General features: G+C 37.0%; 1 protein-coding gene across 1 annotated transcript in view; it reads left to right on the plus strand.

Annotated features, from left to right (window-relative positions):
• Positions 1–21,113, plus strand: part of fig4a (FIG4 phosphoinositide 5-phosphatase a) — an 88,711-nt gene that overhangs the window by 59,824 nt on the left and 7,774 nt on the right. The window contains exons 22-23 of the mRNA XM_088908826.1: positions 3,976–4,061; positions 7,216–7,302. Coding sequence (XP_088764952.1) covers positions 3,976–4,061; positions 7,216–7,302 — 173 coding nt within the window. The remainder of the gene's footprint in view (positions 1–3,975; positions 4,062–7,215; positions 7,303–21,113) is intronic.

Consider the following 21,113-nt stretch of genomic DNA (forward strand, 5'->3'; position numbering starts at 1 on the left):
ACTGTATGTAATCATTGCATTCAATAATTATCCAGGAAAGGCTTGCAGATATATAAGTATAAGGCTGTATTTCTTGCTGTGCAGGTACAGTACCTGACTGTGCTCACTTTTTTCTGCTTGAAGGCACCCTGGTTGTGACAATCCTTAGGTGTACTGTACTAGTAACATTAGTGCATGATCAGTAGCTTGTTCCCATACTCCTTTAACCTCAAATTAGTACATGTGTCTAAAGCAGGATCTGATGAGTAATAAGTTGAACGCTTGGCATTTGTGATAACATACAATTTGTCCAATGGAATAGATAGCAAGCTTGCTGCTGACCCACTGATGTCAATTGTTATTTTTAATCTCAATGTTGAATCATTACTATAAATTTATACAAGACTTAAGAAAGCTGACACTCGTATTTCTGCACACACTGAAAGAAGTGTCTGTGCAAGCCCTGAAATGGACTGGTGTCCCCTCCCCTCCTGCTTCATGCCCCAGGAGAGACTTTAGACTGATGTGGCCATTACCAGGAATGAGCAGTTTTTTTATAATGAGGTGTCGGAAAAGGAGTGTGTAGATGTATAGCATGTTAATAAATATGTATTGTGAAGAAAATCTGCCCAAAGTTATACATTAGTTTTGATGTAACGTAAATCCAAGCCAATTCATGGCTTACCTCTTCTCAATTGCAATTGTTGATGGTGGATTAGTCTTGTATGATCTGATGAAAAATGAACAATGGTAATAGAACAGAACACATACTGGGATATGCTGGCTAATGGGTTACAGAGCTGAACAATCCTCAATAACCGTGAAAATTTCCACTGTATTTCAGTCAAAGGCATAATCATGTTTTTGGTTACTGACGAGCATTTGGAGAGATAGGGTTTGGAGGGGGTTTTATAGGTGAATGATACAAAACAAATACATTGTTTCAATATATGCTGGGTGCTGTGATGTGTCTCAATATTGATTCTGAAGTTGCCTAATAGCTTGTAATATTATATAATATTCTTAATTTGCAAGACTCCGCTCTTACTTCATAGAATGAGCTCCACATGTAACAGGGAAATAGCTGGATTTCACTACATTGTAAAGTTTGATGCAATGAAAATATAAACCACACTTGTGGCTTACTTGGAGAGATTTCTACAGATGCTATAAGCAGAAGATGTTTTAGATTTAGTCTAATCCGAATTCAATGCACCCACTAATCACAAAACACAAACCTACGGCTTAATGGCGTTCAAATATGAGGGGTATATACAGTAGAGAAGGCCTCTTGCAAACTGAAGCCACCGTGAAGTTTTGTGTTTACAAAATGGGTTTTGATTTGGTCCAAGTTTAAGTAACTAATTTGATTCAGATTGTGGTCTTAACTTAAAAATGCTTTGAGGTTGAATGTTGCTTTCTGGTAAGTTATTTGGTGTATTTAAACTTAAATGCTTATGTACATGACCTGTACATACTACAAAACTCTTACTCAGTAGTTTTACTGGTTTGTTTGGGGATGGGGAGCAATCTTTAGAGTGCTTAAGCTATCCAGAACACATTTTGGTAGCCATAAGTTTTGTTGCTTAAAACGTGAATCACACTCTTGCATGTCCGTCTCCTTCCTCGATTTACATCTAAATGCTGTTTTTCATTTTGAAACTTTTTGAAAACATGAATGCAATACTTCGGGTGGCACTTTATTCACTTTTGTTTACATTGTGAGGTTAAAAAAGTCTCATTTTTGCATATTTGCATTTGAGCAGTTAAGGCTATTTGAATTTCTTAAATGTATTAATTGAATTTATTATAGCTTATAAAAGACCCTTGTGGAGATCTGTTTCATGATTAAAACAATATTTTTTCCTTTCCTTGTTTTATCAGAAAAACAAAGCATTCAAATGACTTTACATCTGTATTTTAAACTGTTGGTTTCTATGGCAAGTGTTTCATTCTTCAGGGGAGAAAAAAAATTGTTCTCTGGAGAGAACTCTAAAATTTTATATTGCATATAACTTTATGCAGAAATAATTTATTGTTGTGAAGAGCTTGCAAAAGAAATGAAATGCCCTATTTAGTTCAATTTTTTTGGCTTTTCTGAACTACACTTCAAAACACCGAATTAGAATAAGTATGTTAAATTCTTGTTGCAACAAGAAAAATATTTTGATGATTGAAGTTATAGTGTATAAGCAATTGTATAGTTAGTATAAAAAATATTTTGAAGGCTTTACTATTCTGTGGGACTGTCAAGAAAATCATTTGCTGATTACATGAAAGTGGTTTGTAATTTTCTTGGAATTAAATCTAAAAGGAAAAGTAGGTAGGACTCAACAATGTAAACTACATTTATTTTACTGGTGTTTACTAAAATGAGGACAGATGATTTGGGAAAGTAACAACTGGTATTCTTATGTATTTCTGTTGTCTTTTCTGCTGGACCAAATAGCAGAATCTCAAATGCAGCCTGTTCCCATTTGTCTGTCATGTCTGGTGCCATGTCCTAGACATCCCGTAAATAAACAAATCATTCTGGGGACTTTTCTTTTCGTCCAGAGCAGGGTTTTTCTTTGAGGAAATTGTAGAATAAATGTTCATCCACCAAATCCCAACTCAGTGGTGTGTACGCTTTTCCTATCCATTTACAGTATGTAGGTTTTCATTTGTAATTATTTTTCCGAATATGTATTTGAGCATTTGTTTTTCACTTGGAGGTTGTGTGTTACAATGTGTAAATAAAGGTATAATAAATTATTTAATGTATCTTCATTTCAGGCTATTAGGCCATATGATGTGTTAATCTGGACAGTGTGTGTAGAATTTCTATAGGCACTGTAGCTTCAGGTGATCCTGTTGGTAATATTAGTTCAAGTAGGGGGCTGCGTCAGCATGCGTAGGCTGCAAAGGAACAAGTGGCACACCTGAAGAAGGCTCCACAGCCGGAACGTTGTGTTTCTTTTCTTCTCTTTTCAGCATGGAATTAACCTTTACTTGTTCCTTTGCTGTTTATAATACAGTAGGTCAGGCACACCATCGGAAGGAATTTTAAATGAATCGCCTTATCTGCAACTGAAATCGAAATAGTGCTGTTTTGCACCTGAGCTCAATTCAGACTGGTTATGCATTGGGTGTATAGACAACCCTTCTCCCAGGGGACACCATAAGAGAGAGAGAAGATAAGTCACTTTATTAGCCATATACAATTTCTTTTATTACAAATTTGCCTTTTCGCATGCCCCAACGTGACGCCATGAGACACACAGACAGGGAAAGAAGCTTGGGGTCAGAGCGCAGGGTCAGCCATTTATACGGCGCCCTTGGAGCAGTTGAGGTTAAGGGCCTTGCTCAGGGGCCCAATGGAGGATTCCTCTGCCGGCTGCAGGATACGAACCAGAAACCTTCCAGCCACAGGCACAGATCCTTAGCCACAGAGCCACCACACCGCCCACTGCTGACGGAATCTCATATTGCAATTGTCAGGGAAAACGAAACCCTTCCATCAGGGTGGAAGTAGAGCATAGAGTATCTCATGCAAGTAACAGAAACATGTATTATAAATAGAAGAGGGAGAAAACACTGTGCTGGACGAATCTGTTTATGAAAAGAGGAGCTAAATGTGTCTCTTAAATGAAAGGATATTATGTCAAAACAATGCACTAGTTAAGACCATGTTTAGCATATTGTGGTCACCTTGTTATGAAAAAAAAGATTATATTCCTGGTCTGGAATCAGTCCAGACCAGAGCAACCAGACAGGTATAGGCTAAATGGAAGTCTTTCACAGACAAAGGTCTGAACGTTTTTAATCTCAAACAGAGAATGCTATGAAGCAGACCTACCCCAAGTGCTCAAAACAGTCATGTTAATTCATATGTTTAAATGGGTTCAAATTCTGAGTGGGATGGTGCTGTTGTGATAATATGATAATTTTCTCAAATTGTTTCAGTAAATGCCCTGCTATATACTGTAAATGTATAAATCTTATGTTTTCATGCAGGATTTTCTCCAGCACCCCATGAAGGAAACATATGGACTCAACCTCTGTGATTTTCCAGAAGAAAAAGATATGCTCATCTATCACAGGTAATAATGCATATCCAGAAAGTTGCTTGGTTGCATGAGGGAATGGGAAACATTTTACTTCAGCGGGTTTGGTTAAAAAGGCAGTATGATTTATTCCTTATATCCTGATTGAATGTGAAATGAGGAGTGTAGGGAAGCCTGTGGCACTATAGTACATGTTTATTTTGTAATGCGTCTTCCTCACAATGCTAGAGGCACCCTTGGAAATGCTACCAGTTTATTTCCAGTATAACATATACAGTAGGAGTCTTTTTTCTGAAGTGTGAATTGGAAAATGGCACAATTGCTGGGGAGCTCTTCAATCGTGTATCTATTGTGTGCTTTAGGGACTTTGAACATATGGGCATTATCAAAATTTGAAGATTAAAAATGTGTTTCTGAAACGTATGTTAGGCATATTGGAAAGGTGCAGTGTAAAAATTGTATCATTTAAGAATGGGATAACAAGCAGAAAAAATGTTGTCGCACTGAAGCTCCATCTTCATAAACTCCCATGATTAATTGTAATGTAATTATCAGAATGAGTTTGTAACCCAGACCTTGAACCTGCTGTTCCACCCCTCTGCTCCCTCTGTTAATTCAAATTAAGGAACCTTGAAATGAGGCACTTGAAGTTGAACAGCTCTATTGAAATGTAAATAACACTTGTGGACTCGCATGTATCACTTGTGCGTGTACAGCAAACTGGTAAGAGCAAACAAGCTTAAAATAAAACCACTCTAATGCACTCTTCTATATGTTTAATGTTATGAGAATAGATTAAAGTCTGAAGTGCAGTTACACTGACACACATGATAATGTTTCTTAATATTGTGAAGGGATTGATTGGAAGAGCCTGCACTCCACAGAATCTATCATTAATATTAAAGCTAGGAGATAAATAGACAGGTCTTTGGATTTGTTATATCTGTGTTAATTTCTTCTTCAGTTGTGGCCGTCAAGAGCAGTTCCATGCTTTATCAGAAATCAGATGTACAGTAAATGGGCTTGTGTCTTATCCAGAGAATCTAGTGTGCAAGTGGGTGGATATCCATCAGTCCATTTAACTTTCCATCCATTCCTTATCTGCCAGTCTGTATCTCTTACTATCAGGCTTGCCTTTGTCCTGGTGACCACAGTATTTCTGAAACCAGATGGCTCACATAATTCCTAAGCATTGTACAGATATGAGATGGTAGAAATTATTTGCAAAAGGGGGCAAAGAGTCTAATTCTTTAAATTCTTTAAATGAATTGCTTGCTTTTGCACATACAGTACTTTGAATTCTGTAAAACTAAAACAGGAATTTAACATTTGTTCTGTGTATGATCAATGTAACTGGGGGAAAAATTATAACATGTCAAACCTTGTAATCTCTTAATTCAAGGACTTAAACACTTTAACATTTTAATGTGTTAGACTCCACAAAGAAAACCACTCAGGGTTCTGACGAATCAAATCATTTGATTGCAGTAAAGGAGGACAGATTAAATTAACAGGTTAACCTCGTCTCTCGGTTACGTTTTCAAACAGAACAACAGTCTTTTATTCTTCAAGGTGAACAAAACTTTCATACAAAAATATACATTTTTATGATTGGTCAGTAACAGTTTGTTGCCTAATAAGGTGTAAACCAGGTCAGAGAGTCAGGCAGTTAGCTCAGGTCAGCCTTGGCAACAAACCAATACCCCTGTTCCCTTCATGTTGCAAAACAATAAAACAATTCCTAAGACTTAATTGATAATTCATAACAAGATATAGGTTCCTTCAAGTGTATCACATTATTTTTTAATGATTGTGAATGGCAGTAGTTGACTAAATGAAAGTTTTTTAAATGATATTGGGTAAACCTTATATTTAAGAACTTTTGCCTAAAAAATGAATGATATTAGTAAATTAGTAGTTCTAAGAATATTACCAGATATGGTTTCATCTTTTGTCTTTTGGTCTCAAAATACATTTTAAGAAAAAAACTATCATCCTTATATGAACATCATGTTGAAATCTCCCTGACAACCATTTAAGTTGCACTTTGGAAAAAAATACTAAAAGTGGCTAAATATTTAGTATTTACATTTATATGGCAAAATTTAAAATGTTTGAATATTCATAAAACCACTAAAAAGCATGTGTATATTTTCAGTTATTTTCCTTAAGTACAGTGTAACTCTCCAAGAGGAAATTGGTTTTGAAGTCATATTCCTTAAGCACTGCTTTGAATTGGTGTTAAAGGTAATGTGGGGTTTCCTCATTTATCTTCGTAAATGAACTCCTCTTGTACATGTGTGTATTTCGTATTTCAATATACCTCTTTGATGTTTAAGGATTAGGTACAATGCTGGCAAAGAAAAAAAAATACCATCTGTTTTTTTGATCGTTGAGTTCTCTTGAGGGAAATATACAGTAACATTGATAGAAGGGCTTTGAAATTACTTTTGGAATATTTTATTAAAGATTGTCTTATCTATTATGTTTTCTCTTCATCTTTTGAAATAATCTTTTCTGTTTCTTTTATGTTGCTTTGGAAGCATACTGGTGTCATGCGGACACTGTTACAGGAATAAACCTTATGCATTATTAGGTTTAAAAAAGCAATCTTGGAAATAAAAGTAGATGAAGTACTTAAATTAATGCATCCCTGTGTTGTACAAGTGTAAGTAAAACAGATGCTAAAAGTCATCACTGTTAATGAACCCCATGATTTTTAAAAGCAATTGCTTTTTATTGCCTTAAATAATGATATTAGAGCAAATAGGATTCTTTTGATAAGAGATACCCATTTAGTGTTTCTTTAATGTTTTAATTTTGAAAAAAATGTCAGATTGCTAGTTTGCATTTGAATTACTAGTGAATATTCCATAAAAATTGCTTTGACATAGTTGACTTTCTGGTATAAACCAGCCTCAGTGCTCCTTCATGTAGAAACAAATTCATCTGGAATTCCTGTGACCTTTTTTTTCAGCCTCTTTGTGTCCCCATGAAGAGTTTTGAAAGCCTTGTCAATTTGCAAGTAATGAGAAAGTGGAGTATATATTTTATGGCTTTGCCTTAATACTTTTTATGTTTCCTCATTGTAAAACATATATTTAAGACATTTTTATTGAAAGTAAACCGGTTAAGCTGAGTGATTTATTATGATTGTTGTGCCTGTGTGTCTTTGTTTACTCTTTTGCAGGTTTGTTCATCTTGGTCAAAACCAGCATAAAGTGGAGAGAAGCAGACCGATGACTGATTCCAGACAATCTGAGAATTTCATTAATCTGTGAGTGCTGCTTCCTCACTTGTTTTGTTTGCTGTTACATTATAAGCTGTAAGGCAAATGTCTAGTGGTATGTACAGTGGGTATAGAAAGTCACCACCCCCTTTCAACATGTTCACCTTTTGTTGCCCTAAAGCCTAAAAAGAAGACAAATAAAATCAGACTTTTTTCAGTTTTATTTACAAATTGTACCTTGCAACATCCAAGTGAAAAAAGAAAGCTAAATTTCTGAACAAAAAGTAGAATAATTGGGTTGGATAATAGAACACCCCCCTGAGTTAATACTTGGTTGAAACACCTTTTGCTTGAATCACAGCCTTGAGTCTGTTTGAATACATCTCTAGCACCTTTGCACACCTAGAGGGACGAATATTTGCCCTTTCCTCCTTACAGAATTGTTCAAGCTCAGTCAAACTGCGTGGTGACCGTTGATGGACTTCCCTCTTCAAGTCATTCCAAATATTTTCGATGGGCTTTAGGTCGGGGCTCTAACTAGGCCACTCAAGGACATTCACCTTCCTATCCTTCAGCCACTTCGCTGACCGCTTCGGGTCACTGTCATGTTAAAAGGTGAACCATCTTCCCATTTTCAACTTCCTGGCTGAGGGCTGCAGGTTTTTTTCAAAAATGTGCCTGTATTTTGCACCATCCATCTTCCCTTCTGTCCTGACAAGTGCCCAAGTCCCAGCTGAAGAGAAACACCCTCACAGCAGGATGCTGCCAGCACTGTGCTTTACTGTAGGAATGGTGTTCTTTGGATGGCAAGATGTATTGGGTTTTTACCAGACATACCGTTTTGCATTCTGGCCCAAAAATTTGATTTTGGTCTCATCTGACCACAGCACCTTTTGCCACTTGGCCACAGAATCCTTAAGGTGCTTTTTAGCAAGACATAAACGAGACTTGACGTGGCTTTAAGGAGTGGCTTTTTCCTTGCCACCTTCCCATACAGGCCAGATTTGTGGAGCACTTGTGATCTTGTTGTCACATGCACACAATGACTAGTCTTTGTTATAATGGCCTGTAGCTCTTTCAAATTGCCATTGGCCTCTTGGTAGCCTCTCTGATCAGTCTCTTTCTTTCTCGGTCATCCAGTTTGGAGGGACGACCTGATCTAGGCTAGAACTGGGTGGTGTCAAATGCCTTCCACTTCTTAATGATGATCTTGACTGTGCTCCATGGGATACTTAAAGCCTTTGAAATCTTTTTATACCCATCTCCTCACTTGTTTCTTTCCACAACTTTATCTCAAAGTTCTTTTGAACGTACCCTTCTGCCCATAGTGGATTATTTGTTTTGAAATGCACTTCCAAGCAGTGGAATCTTCTAGAAACAGCTGCTTTTATTCTGAACTAATCAAAATCACCACAGATGTTCACAGGTGGGAGCCAATTAGTTTGTTATGCAATCTGTAAGGTGATTGGTTATGCCTGAGCAAGTTTACAAATACAATTGTAAGGGGTGGGGGGGGGGGGGGGGTGTTCACTTATCCAAATAAGGGTTTTTTACTTTTGTAATATTAATTAATTTTCAGAATGTTTTAGAAGTTTATTTTCATGTGGCTAATATGGGTTACTGTATGTAAATAAAAATGGAATAAGCCTAATTTTATTTGTTTTTATTTTCAGGGTGTCATTCAACATAAGGTACAAATTTTCAAAGGTGACTTTCTATACCTACTGTATGTGTATGTGCATAAACCTAAAAAGGGCACTGTTTGTAGTGATAGATCACATAGGTCAAATCGATTTAGGGAGAGTGAAAAATAAGAGACTTAGTTGCAACCTTACTTTCTTTTAAGGCTCTTGTGGAGGATTTCTGAGTAGCTGAGCTGACAAAGGTGTTTGTGTGAGCAGAGATTGAGGTCTCTGACCTAGGTGCTGTGGGATCGAGCCTGGGTCATCCAATCGATGAACTGCGACCAGGATTTCCCAAGCAGTGGCGCACAGTTGGCAGAGTGCCACCAAGAGTAGGGTTGTTTTTAGCTGGCAGGGCTGTCTCACAGCAGCACAAGTCCCTCCTTTGAGCTCGTCTGTGAGAGATGTGCCTCTCCTCCAGCGTGCACTGAGCCACCAGCATGAACCTGCCTGACCAGTGACGTGTTCAAAGATGAGTAATTCAAACATGGGCTGTTCAGAGGAGTCTGCCTACTCCTTCTCCCCTGAGTGTGGTTACAAGGTTTGTATCTGTGTGCCAAATCCTTGGTAAACGCACAATTATCTATTCTAAAAATGGAGGGTTTATAACAAAATAATTCCCCATTCCAAATATATAGTAAAATGAAAAAAGGGTTCCTGGAGATACTAAAAGGAAACAAATCCACATTGTGTCAGAAATACATAAGACAAATAAAACCAAAATAAAGAGATAACATCTTTCTTTTTATTTTTGGTTATCCCTTCAAATGACATTTGTAGAGTATCATAAAAATTGATGTTAATCACTATAGTAAAGAGATGTCTGGATTTTTACCAAGGTGTTATTGTCGGGTCTAATGAAATATGGCCCAAAAAAAAGTATGTAACCAAGCTCATAATAATGGAATGCCTTCATCTGTAAGAAGAAACTTGACATCTTTGGGAAGTTTTAAAGTTTTAACATATCCATTTCTTATTTAAGAAAGCTTCCAAGGTGATTTGTTTTATCTGTTAACCTGCAAACTGTATATGTGATTTAAAAGCAATGCAGATATGATGTTCCCTGAATGAAGACTTCACACATTTTCTTGTGGATTGGCATGAACAATGTACACAGTGTACATTGAGGCCTCCAAAAGTACTGGGAATTCTAAACTTCACTATAAATTCTTATAATAACATCTCGTGAAAAAAACATGAAAGTTCTACCTCTTAGATTTACAATGTTAGATTTACAAAAATACAGATTTACAATGTTGAACCTCTATATTTTGAGGGTAGCCAAAGTGTAGGGAAAATTGGCTGAGAGGTGTCCCTTGTTGGTCAGGTGTTTGTTGTTGAGTAATAAGGCTCATAAAGGACAAGTATATGTGCAGTACTAGTCATCAAAAACTACCAGGAAAGGTTGATGAGACAGTTACCAGATACCAGCTGATGACAGAAAAATGATCAGACATGTGAGGAATATTCTAAAACATCTGCAGGGATATCAAAATCCACAATTCATGGAAGACTGAGACAACATCAGAATTACAGTACAAAGGCTGCTCTGCAAAATGTAAACCTCTCATCAGCACCAAAACCTTAGGTCACATGAGTTCGGCTAGTGTTTAATGGACAGAAAAGGCCAAGATGAACGTATGCAAAAGTAATGGAAAGGTTGGAAAGTATGGAGAAAGAAAGGAATTGTAGGTTCTCCAAAGAACACCACATCATCTGTCATGCATGGTGGAGAAATTGTCATGACCTGGGTATGCATAGAAGTCTTTGGAACTGACTCTTGGAGCTGTTTTTGGTTGGTGATGTAACTAATGATGGCAGCAACAGAATTAAGTCTGAATTTTACAGCAATATTTTATCTGGTTATGTAGATTAAAATGCTTCCATACTTATGAGGAGATACTTCCCTATGTAGCTTGACACTGACTCAATACATAGACCAATGCAGCCAAGGAGTTTATCACAAGAATGTTGTCGGCACACAGTATTAGTTCATGTGACACTGTCATGCTAATGTGCGGATACTGCATTACAGCACGAAGGGGGTCTTGATGGCCCACTGCCTTCCCATGGCAGTTCTGTAAGATGCATAATGGACAGTGGACTTGTGGCAAATGTATTGTTGTGGGAAATTCTTCATCAGGGAAGCAGGACACAGATTTGTGCAGATTCCGTTTTGTTGAGCTCAATTATGACAACAACGCGCGCTGGGTCTGCCCTGCAAAACAGACAAACTGCAAGGGTTTCCCAGCTCTTACTGTATATACACTCAGAAGTTTGTTTCACAATCTGAGTGCTTGTCCTGTTCTTTGATATGTAATTAACTTCTTGTCCTGCTCTGTCTTGCTCTAGGTTCTGTCCTTTGATATGAAGCAGACATTGATCTGCTTTATCCTGTTTGTGGGTAATGTTCCTGTCCTTTATTACGCCGCGTTAAGTCACTGGGACTGCTAAAGCAAGTCAGCTTTATGGCATCTTAGCGTAACTTTTGTTGAAGGCTAAATTAACAGACCCCAGCAACACCTCTCACAATGTGCTTAAGTGGTGATATTGCGATGCTGGATAAATGAGATATATACATCTCCCACTTCAGTATTCATGCAGTCTGCGCCTGTACAGTCTAACATTGGCAATGAGCATGGAGACTGCTTTGTGATATAACAGAGAACAAAGTGGCAATCCAATCAATCTGGTATTTTACATGCTGAAGACAAAACAAATTATGTCGGAACACTCAAAGAATAGATGAACACTAACTGGCTATAACAAAGGCCTAGCAAAGTATCTAAAATAATTATACAATAAAGTTTGATGAACAGTGTCACAGACGTCATACAGTTATTGCCTGAAAGGAATATGAAATCAAATGCTCACTACTTTCACATTCTATAATTAACTGAAAATGAATATACCTTAATACTTATTGCCTCTTGAAATCACCGGGTTGAACTTTGGTCAGATGTGATCAAATGTATGCTTGAATTGCAGAAATGTATATTGTACTTATATTAATCTTATGATCACCAATACAAATTTCTTGATTGCAAAGCGAACATAACTTTGCTGTCCAGTAACTTTATAGGGCACTATAGTTGCTGATGCTAAGGTTTAAATGGTTAATGGTTTATATGACTTTAAATGGCAGTAATTCTTTATGGGCTCACAACAGGAAGTTATCATATTTTGCTCTTCAAACCACACATCTTAATGTACACTTGACCCACTTTCTGCGTATGTTCTTTTTCATGATTCACTTTAATTTCTGACAGATTTGTTGAAACAATACATTTTTCCTCTAGCTTGGTATTAGTCTTGCACAGGTGTATTGATATATTGTTACAAATATGGGTTACAAAACTAGAAATTATCAGAAATAGGCCAAGGAGTTTAGACAATAAGTAAATCACTCATAACTGCCAACTTGTAAACAACTTTGTTCTTTGTTCTATGGTGCAGCTTTAATGAAAAGAGTCTTAATCCAGGCACACTGGGTTAAACAAGTATTTATTAAGAATGAAAATGAGAATATACACAATGAAAAACACATAACATAAGCATACAACATATAAGTTAAACCATTTACCAACTTACAAAACAAGGCATTCTAGGCCTACGTCCTGACCACCCAGAACAACTGCTACCAATTATTCATATATTTTACAATACCTGCACAAGCCAACAAGAGAGATAAAGTTGCCTTCCAAACCCACAGAATATTACCTACATCAACAATTCTCTCTGTATAAATCTGGATGCTACAAAGTGAATGGGAAAGGAACAGGTACAAGTTTATTCCATGCTGAAAGCAAAAGAAAAGAGACACAACCTTGAAAAAAAAATCTTTCTTCAGTTTCATGAAGAGCAGTTTGGCAGAGATAGGAACGTAAAGGATTCTTCTGTGTCTTGACTCAGAGAAGCCGAGTAAAAGAAGTACTTGTTTATTCATAGAGACAGTAGTGATAAAAGAATAAACCTCTTATTAGAATGATATAATTAGTGGTGTATCACTGAGATCTAGTACCTCTGCTTTTCGTAATTCATATCAGTCATGTAGATTCTGATGTAACTGAGGAAATACAAAAAGACCTAAACAATTTGGCAGACATACGTGGTGAATTAAATGTAGTAAATATGTACTCTATAAGTATTGATGAAAGACCGTGAACTAGAGATGACTTATAAAAATAACTTTTTTCTTTTTATTATTACTCATTACTCTTCAAATCTAAACAATATGGAGTAGCAGTTAAAAAATCCAAAACAAAACAAAATGTAAAGAACATAGTGGTAATTGTAGTCAAATGAAGTGATGTAAGATTATACAGTGTATTCGTATAAAATCATTTCAGGTCTCAATGACAAGTCATATACAGATACAGTAGTTTAAAGGAGTTGAATCATTTCAGTTCTCAACAGAGAGGATTATAAGGGCATTTGATAGAAGTATTCAAAATTGGTGACATGATGTCTTGTCCTGATGAGCAGATGCCATCTTGCCTCTAAAGGTTCACTATAGTTGCCCTTTGTGGTTTATTACAAAGGTGTTTTTTACAAGCTTTTTTAGGAAGGTGGCTTTAAGGTCAGATAGTTCTTAATGAATGAAGCCTCCGATGTCTGTAATACCTTGAGGAAAAAAAATTACAGAGCTGCTTTTAAGCCACTGTTAATTCTTTAACTGAACAAAGGAAAACAGTTCAGCAGCTGAGACAGAACAAAGACTAACTTTCCTTCTTCTGGGCTGCACTTTTATACTTGTGTACTGGATCCAAGGCTCTCCCACGCACATCATCTGTTTTCCAAATTCCTCTTTTTCCTAAATCCTCAGGATTCCCAGAGAACAATTACCTTGTTAATTTGTATAGGGCTTTTAAGGTGCTCTGATGACTTGAGGTCTCCAACAGATTATTTCATGCTCATCAGCTACATAAAAGTATCAGGGAACAACTGAAAGTTTTGAGAAATTTCATATTTTTTATTTTGTTTGACTTAAGTTATGTCTATGCATTATAAAGTAAAACTGAATTGACACTGGAGTTAAATATTCATATTTTGTTTTTTGTTAAGATCTGTTTGAAAGTGCCTTATTTATTATGGCATTATAGCTAGTTAGTTACATAGCATTTGTCACCATATCCATTCCTGCCTTTTTATGTTTTTCTGACAGACTATGACAGATTTGTTTGCCAATTTAAAAGAACTGTAAACACATCTATTTACAATTTTAAGTGGGGAATACTATAATAGTAGTATGTCCTGTAGAGACCAGTGCTGTGAACACTTACACCATGCGAACTGGTAATTGAGCTGGCATGGCTTGAAATTCCTTGAGAAGCTACCTCAGGTTTCACATGCAGAGAGATAAGTTACAGACGTTTCTCCAATTTCTTTGCCATGGTGAGAAATTAACACCCTGTTTCAAGAAACGTACAGCAGCTAATTGTATTTACATGTAATGACCAATTAAAATGAGATATCAGTGAAGATATCATAAGTACTTTGACTCAACCGCACTCAAAACTGATACTTTGATTTGCTACCATTTCTATGGATTAAAAGTTAGATTTCATCCGTGCATTGAAATAACCATGCTGGGCCATGCATGTATTGATTAATACCTGTGGTCCCAGATAACCACAGCTGTGATTTATAAGTGGGACTATTTAATTCTTACAGTTCTACTTGTGGATTGAGTTTTATCAAGAGCTTTTAATCTAAATGTTTCAATGCATTTACTATCCATGATTTTCTGAATAAACTGTATGTTTACTTAATACTGTATGCTCATGAAAGATTCCTAAAACAAAACAGGAAAATCTCCTAGAAGAAAGGTAAAAGATCAACAAGGCAATGTGGCACCAGAACCTTTTGTCTGTTAATTAAACTTTATAGTGCAACATATTCTGTCAGAAAAACATAAAAATTCTTGAGGAAGCAATGGATATGGTGGCAAATGCTACGTAACTAACTAGCTACGTAATACTACGACAAATAAGGCACTCCAAACAGATATCAACAAAGACCAAAATATGAATATTTAACTCCAGTGTCAAGTCAGTTTTATTTTATAGTGCAGAGACATGGACGACAAGAAGAAACTCAAGCAATAGACTTCAAAAAACAATATTTGTATATATCCTATACATAGTGTACTCTGGAAAAACATAATAAGTAATGCTTACATATGGAAGGGCACAAACCAAGAAAAAACTGAAACACAAATTAAATGTAGAAAATGGGGCTGGATCAGGCCCACAATGAAAATAACAGTAACTAACACCACCAGGCAAGCCCTCACTTGGAACCCACAGGGGAAAGGGAAACATGAAGACCAAGAAACAGATGGAGAAGAACAGTAGAGATTGAACTGAAAAAAAAAACAGGAACATCTTGAAAGGTGATGGAGAGAACAGCACCTCATCAAGCCCTCTGGATACCTTTGGGAATAACCTGTGCTCCCCAAAGAGCAATAGGGTATCTGTGTTAGATATGTCCCACAGGACTAAATTAGAGTTTACCTGGACCTCTTGGCTTAATTTATAACTGTTTCTCTGAATCTATTTAATGATGTGTTTGTATTTGGGACTGCAGTTTTCCTTTTGGCATTATGAAAGTTACCTTCTTGTTATCCTCAGGTGCTTCAAAATGTTTAGATTGTCTTCCACAGCAGGATGGATAAAATAGTTTTTCCGCAACACTCTTTTGCTCAAGTGCAGCGTTTCGTGTTGAGTTGCTGCCTTTCACAGCACCTGGCAAGGACAGCTCCTGCTCAGTATAAGTATGCCACTAATAATAGTCACAGAGGTCCTTGGAAATAAATGAGATGCTCTTATTTCTTATTCAGTTATTGCTTCTGTTCAAAGCTGAGGCAAATATAAAAAATGCTGCTTTTCATTTGGTCAGTAATGTACCTTGAAACCTCGCCTTGCCTGCTCTTCTGCCTTTATTAAACAAAGTGCTAAAATTTAATAGTTCATTGCAACCAACCCAGGAAAAATGGGCAGGAACTCACAATGCGTGAATAGGATTGACCACTGGATGGCTGGATCCCTTGTTTTTACGGGCACCCTGGGGTGTTTTAAGATGTCTTTACTGCAGAGAATATCAGTGATCCTGGTGGCTTTGCATTTTAAACCCTTGGGGAAAGGTCAGAGGGGCCTCGGGTTGTCAATGAGCTATCATAAACAATGACAGTTCATGATCATCCAAATTCTTATGTATTATTCCTTTAAATCACATAGAACAATCAGAAATAGTAACTTCTGCAGTGTTACAGTAAGCTAGAAATCGTTTTGTTATGAAACGACAAAAAATATTTTGTTTTTGCCGGAAAACGTTTGCCATTTTTGTCAAGGAAATCTATTTGTACAGTACTGCGATGATGTTAATGTAATGCATTTGTAATATAAATGCACTTGAAAGCATTTTAAGATTTTTATCTAGTAAAGCAAATAAACCTTTCAAGTTTACTCTGATATTTTAGTGTTGTTGGCATATGCTGTATTCCTACTAAAACACACCTCTTACATTTACTTCTCAACCCCTGGATGGAGCACCAAGTTTCTATGGTAACGTCTGTGTTTAGTGATGGTGCTATGGTACTGGATTCAATGCAATACAATTCCATTAAATTCTGTTTAATAAAGTTTAAAATAGTCATTCTGGTTAACAAATCAGTGTTTTTCATTAAATTTCATCATGCTATAAGTGTTATCAGAGCAATATCTTTCATTGCCCAGAAATATGTGTCACAGGAATAATAAAATCTGCTCCGTTCATACATTATTGATTTTATTTTTCTTGTGGGGTTAGGTTAGTTTTATAATTTAGAATCATACTGTAAAATATGCCTAATAACAGAAGGAATGACAATAGATTTTGTAGTTGCACAGATGATTTTCTCTGCATATAAAATTCTTCAACTGATATGTATTTCTGAAAACTAGCATATGTGGGCTAATACTGTTTTTGCTGTTGATTTTAAAATGGACAGGCATATTCTTTTGCATTTGGAACGATTATGTGTAGTTTGTATCTGGAGAGGTTTTAATTCTCATTTAACGTGTAACTAAAAATATGAGAAGGTGGCAATTGAAATTACACTATAATTTAAAGTGTACTATGAATACGAGTGGCACAGTGGGTAGCATTGCAGCTTCACAGCACGTGGGCCTTGGGTTCAATTCCTGGGGTGTTATATGCATGGAGTTTGCATGGTCTTCCTGTGTTTGCATTGGTTTCTTATGGGTGCTACAGTTTTTTTCCTACAGTCTAAAGATGTAGTGGTAGGTTAACTTCATTCTGTAAATGGTGTGTAAACTGGCCCTGGTGTGTGTTTGTACATGTTTGTGTCGATAGACTGGCGTCCCATCCAGGGTGTATCCTGCCTTACGCCTGTTGCTTGCTCAGATAGGCTTTGGCTCCCCTGTGACCCTGAACTGAGTGAAGTGGTGAGAAAACAGATAGTTTTAATTTTGAATACAAAAGAAATCTTGCCAAAAAAATAGACTTTTATTCTTGGTGTACAAAACGTCATGGACCTCTAGTGTTCTATAGTATCCTATCTCATGATTCCTCCTTGCACAGGCCTGCAAAATGTTGGAATCACAGGTGGATAGATTTCTGCTACAGCTATGTCTGAATCATTTACTAGACATGCAGCAATGTTTTTAAAAAAGTCAAAGCCCATGAAAGCCTCTTAAAAAAAAAAACCTTCTGTAATTTTGTGTGGTATTTAATGTGATGGAGCAGCACAGTGGTGCATTGCTGCCTTGCAGTGCCCGGGCTCTGGGTTCAGTTCCAGACCTGGGGGGCTGTATGTGTGGAGTTTGTATGTTCTCCTCCAGGTACTCAGGTTTCCTTCCACAGTCTAAATGATTAATTAATGGTAAATTTGTTTCTGTTAGAAAGCCTGCCCTGCTGTGTATGCATCTGCCTGTCTGTGCCTTACAGGGGACTGGCATCCCATCCAGGGTGCATCCTGACTTGCCCCTGCCCGTTCCTGGCAGGATAGGCTCCTGCTCCCTCTTGACTCTGGATTGGATGAAGCAGTTAAAAGAAATTTATGGATGGATTTGATGTTACATCAAATTCTGTCAAAGTTATGTATCCACAATGCTCCATGATAATCCTACCTGAGCGAACAGTTCAGGCCCGATATCTAGTTGCCTCCTTGGAAGGCAGAGGGGCATTTATATCCCAACGCTTCAGCAGCTCAAACTGTTTGAATGGGGATAGCCCTTAGATTGAGGTCCAATGTTTGTAAGGCCATCTTTCTGAAATGTTAATATAGTGGTTTTCTCAGTGGTAGTGTCTAGATATTATTGTTGCCCTTGTCTTCATTGTTGTCAATGGTACTGATCATACACAACTAAAATCCTCTTCAATTGCATCAACTAGCATTGGTGTGAGTTATTGACAATGATTACATAATGGTATGATTGGCCAGATGATAACGTACTCTGATAAAAGATATCTTTTTTGCAGTGCGAAGTGAACAATGTGTCGTTTTTATGGCCCAGATATTAAAGCGGATGGAGAAAGTAATGGCTCTCTAACAGGGTAATGTGAAATAATTAAGATGGTTTCATGTTTCACCTTTCGCGGCATAGTAAGATTCTGGATGGAATATAGCACATTTACAAAGGGATATATGGCTCTCAGTGTGTTGTGCTTCCTTTTAATACTAACAGCAGATTGGCAGAAAAAAATGTAGCACAACACATTTGGTTAGTTTTCGAGAATAGGACATTGATTATACAGTAGGTGAATGAGAGCCAGGTTCATGCTTACAGCAGTCACTGAAAACTGCTTTCCAGTACTCCAGTTACTTACAGTGAATCTCTTACCACAGGACACATGGCTCGTGATTCCAGGGTGTTAAGCTGTGACTTTTGCCTTTGATTGTCTCAGCTGGTTTCTGATTAAAGTAACACCAGGTTCCAGGGTTCAGGCAGTGCATGTGTTGAGTGACTAGTTGGGAATGGAAAATGAACAGCAAGGGCAAATAGCTGTCAGTCCAAAAAATTAAGGCAGTATTGAACTTGTCTGCGATGAATTATAAGCATCATTCGGGACAATTATTAACAATTAAATTGGTACTGTTTTGATGCAGAGAAAATCTCTGCGCTTGTATATTGGCTTTTGTACAGTATGTTATACTAAGACGTAGGTTAAAAGACAAGGACGTTTTTTGTTTATAAGTTGCTTCAAGGAAATGGTTCATATTTGCTGTTGTGCCTCATATTTATGGGATGTAAGCATTACAACAGGGAAATGCATTGCATCCATTGCACACAAAACAGCCCTTTTAAAATAAAAAGTCTCTAACTAAATGTCTAGTCAAAGCCTGTCTGTGACCCTGATTTCGGAAAGTATGCTCCGGCCTTACCTATTTTATCTTGCAGCAATAAGATCTTGGTCAGTCTTTGGAAAGCCAGTGTTGTTTGGATCTCTCTGGACTTAGTAGGAGGAGCTCCAGGGAAAGTTAGGTAACAAGAGGTGTTGTTGGCTCTGTGTGGGTGCACTTGTCGCGCCGCTCTGTTTCCCAGCTGATGCTAAAAAACTCGAAGCTTATTTTTCACAGCCTTTGTGCCAACATGCAATTCACACCGTGTCTTGTAAAATCAGAAGTTTGCTGTTAATATGAGAAAAGTTGCAAATGTATACAAACCTGAACAGGAAACCCATGAGGAAATGGCAATGTTGAAGCTTGTTAAAACTTGATCTCTCATTCTTTGTGTCCCCCAAACTAAAGGTTGGAACTGCACTTCTAAATCCAGGCTGAATTCATAGGAGTAGAGAGGGATTAGATGCATCCACTTGTTCTTTTATCTGCTTGATTATCCCTCTTTTTGGTTTCAGCCAGGAAATAAACCACACTTCTGAAATATAGAGGCAATGGCAAAAATATGATGTGAATCAAGTGCAAAATAAAAGAAGTGAATAGTTCTTAAAATACATTTGGTTTCAAATTCTAAGAAGTCAAAGTTAGGTTTCCATGTTTCAATGTGAGCACTATTTTTCAAGAAAGGTCTTCATCACTCACACCTTATCATCTCATAGTCCAGTATCAGTGATTCCATACAGCTTTGTTTCTTTTCGTACTGTTATTTGTTATAATTTATTCAATCAATTTATCAAGAGAAGATCACATTGATGCCTCCTTTAACTTGATTTGAAGTCTTGCTTTCAGTATAGGGACATTCAGCGTTTTGATTCCACTTTACGGATTTAAAATGAGATCAAAACAGGGAACGGAAACCATGAAATACTGTACTTGTTACAGTCTGAAACAGTAATGAGGCTTTATGCTTTTTTGAATTTCTATTGTGTACTTTCCATAATCAACAGTAAAAGAGAAAGATGGAAACAACTTGAGAAATACACCATTTACTCTACAAACCCTAATTCTGAAAAACTCAGAAGAAACTTGTACCTTTCGAGAATCGAATCAGTTCCACTCTGCCCTTATTTTCCTTTAAGACCGAAACGAAAGCATTTCAGTTAATTCTTCACGCAGCTGACAAAGTGACAAGAGCATACTGGGAATGTCTGGTGGTGTTGATAAGCACATTACCTTGCAACATGTCTGTGACTAGAACCAGCTGTGACTCAGATTACAAGTTCACATGAGTGCATGGTCACTCAGACAGAAAGCACTAGAATTCAGGGGCATGCTCCTGAAAAGAAATTCAGAAGAGAAAGGATCTTCAGAAAGAACTACAAAGTCACCTTGTATTATTGATGGCAAAAGGCAAACTCTTAAAAAATAGTAAATACTACTACTAATTTTATTATTATTATTATTATTATTATTATTACAATAATCCTTATCAGCTATTATTATTATAGCAATTTTCTTGACACACTACTCAAAGTGCTTTACAGGTAATGGGATCTCCCCTCCTGCTTTATCAATGTGAAGCCCCACCTGGATGATGCAACGGCAGCCATAGTGCACCAGTACACTCACCACACAGCAGCTATCAAAGAGGAGGAGAACAGAGAGCCAATTCATAGCTGGGGATTAGTGGCAAGGGGGAAATTTGACAATGACACCAAGGTTAGGTATTGTCGGGTGTGAGGTCTTGTTTAATCATCTGTACAATGCATGCTTTAACGGAAATCAAAGGTTTATGATCTGCAAGGGTTGCAGACAAACAGGGTTGAAATTATACT

The sequence above is a fragment of the Atractosteus spatula genome, chromosome 2 (genome assembly GCF_055471065.1).
Source record: "Atractosteus spatula isolate fAtrSpa1 chromosome 2, fAtrSpa1.hap1, whole genome shotgun sequence".
Lineage (NCBI taxonomy): Eukaryota > Metazoa > Chordata > Actinopteri > Semionotiformes > Lepisosteidae > Atractosteus > Atractosteus spatula.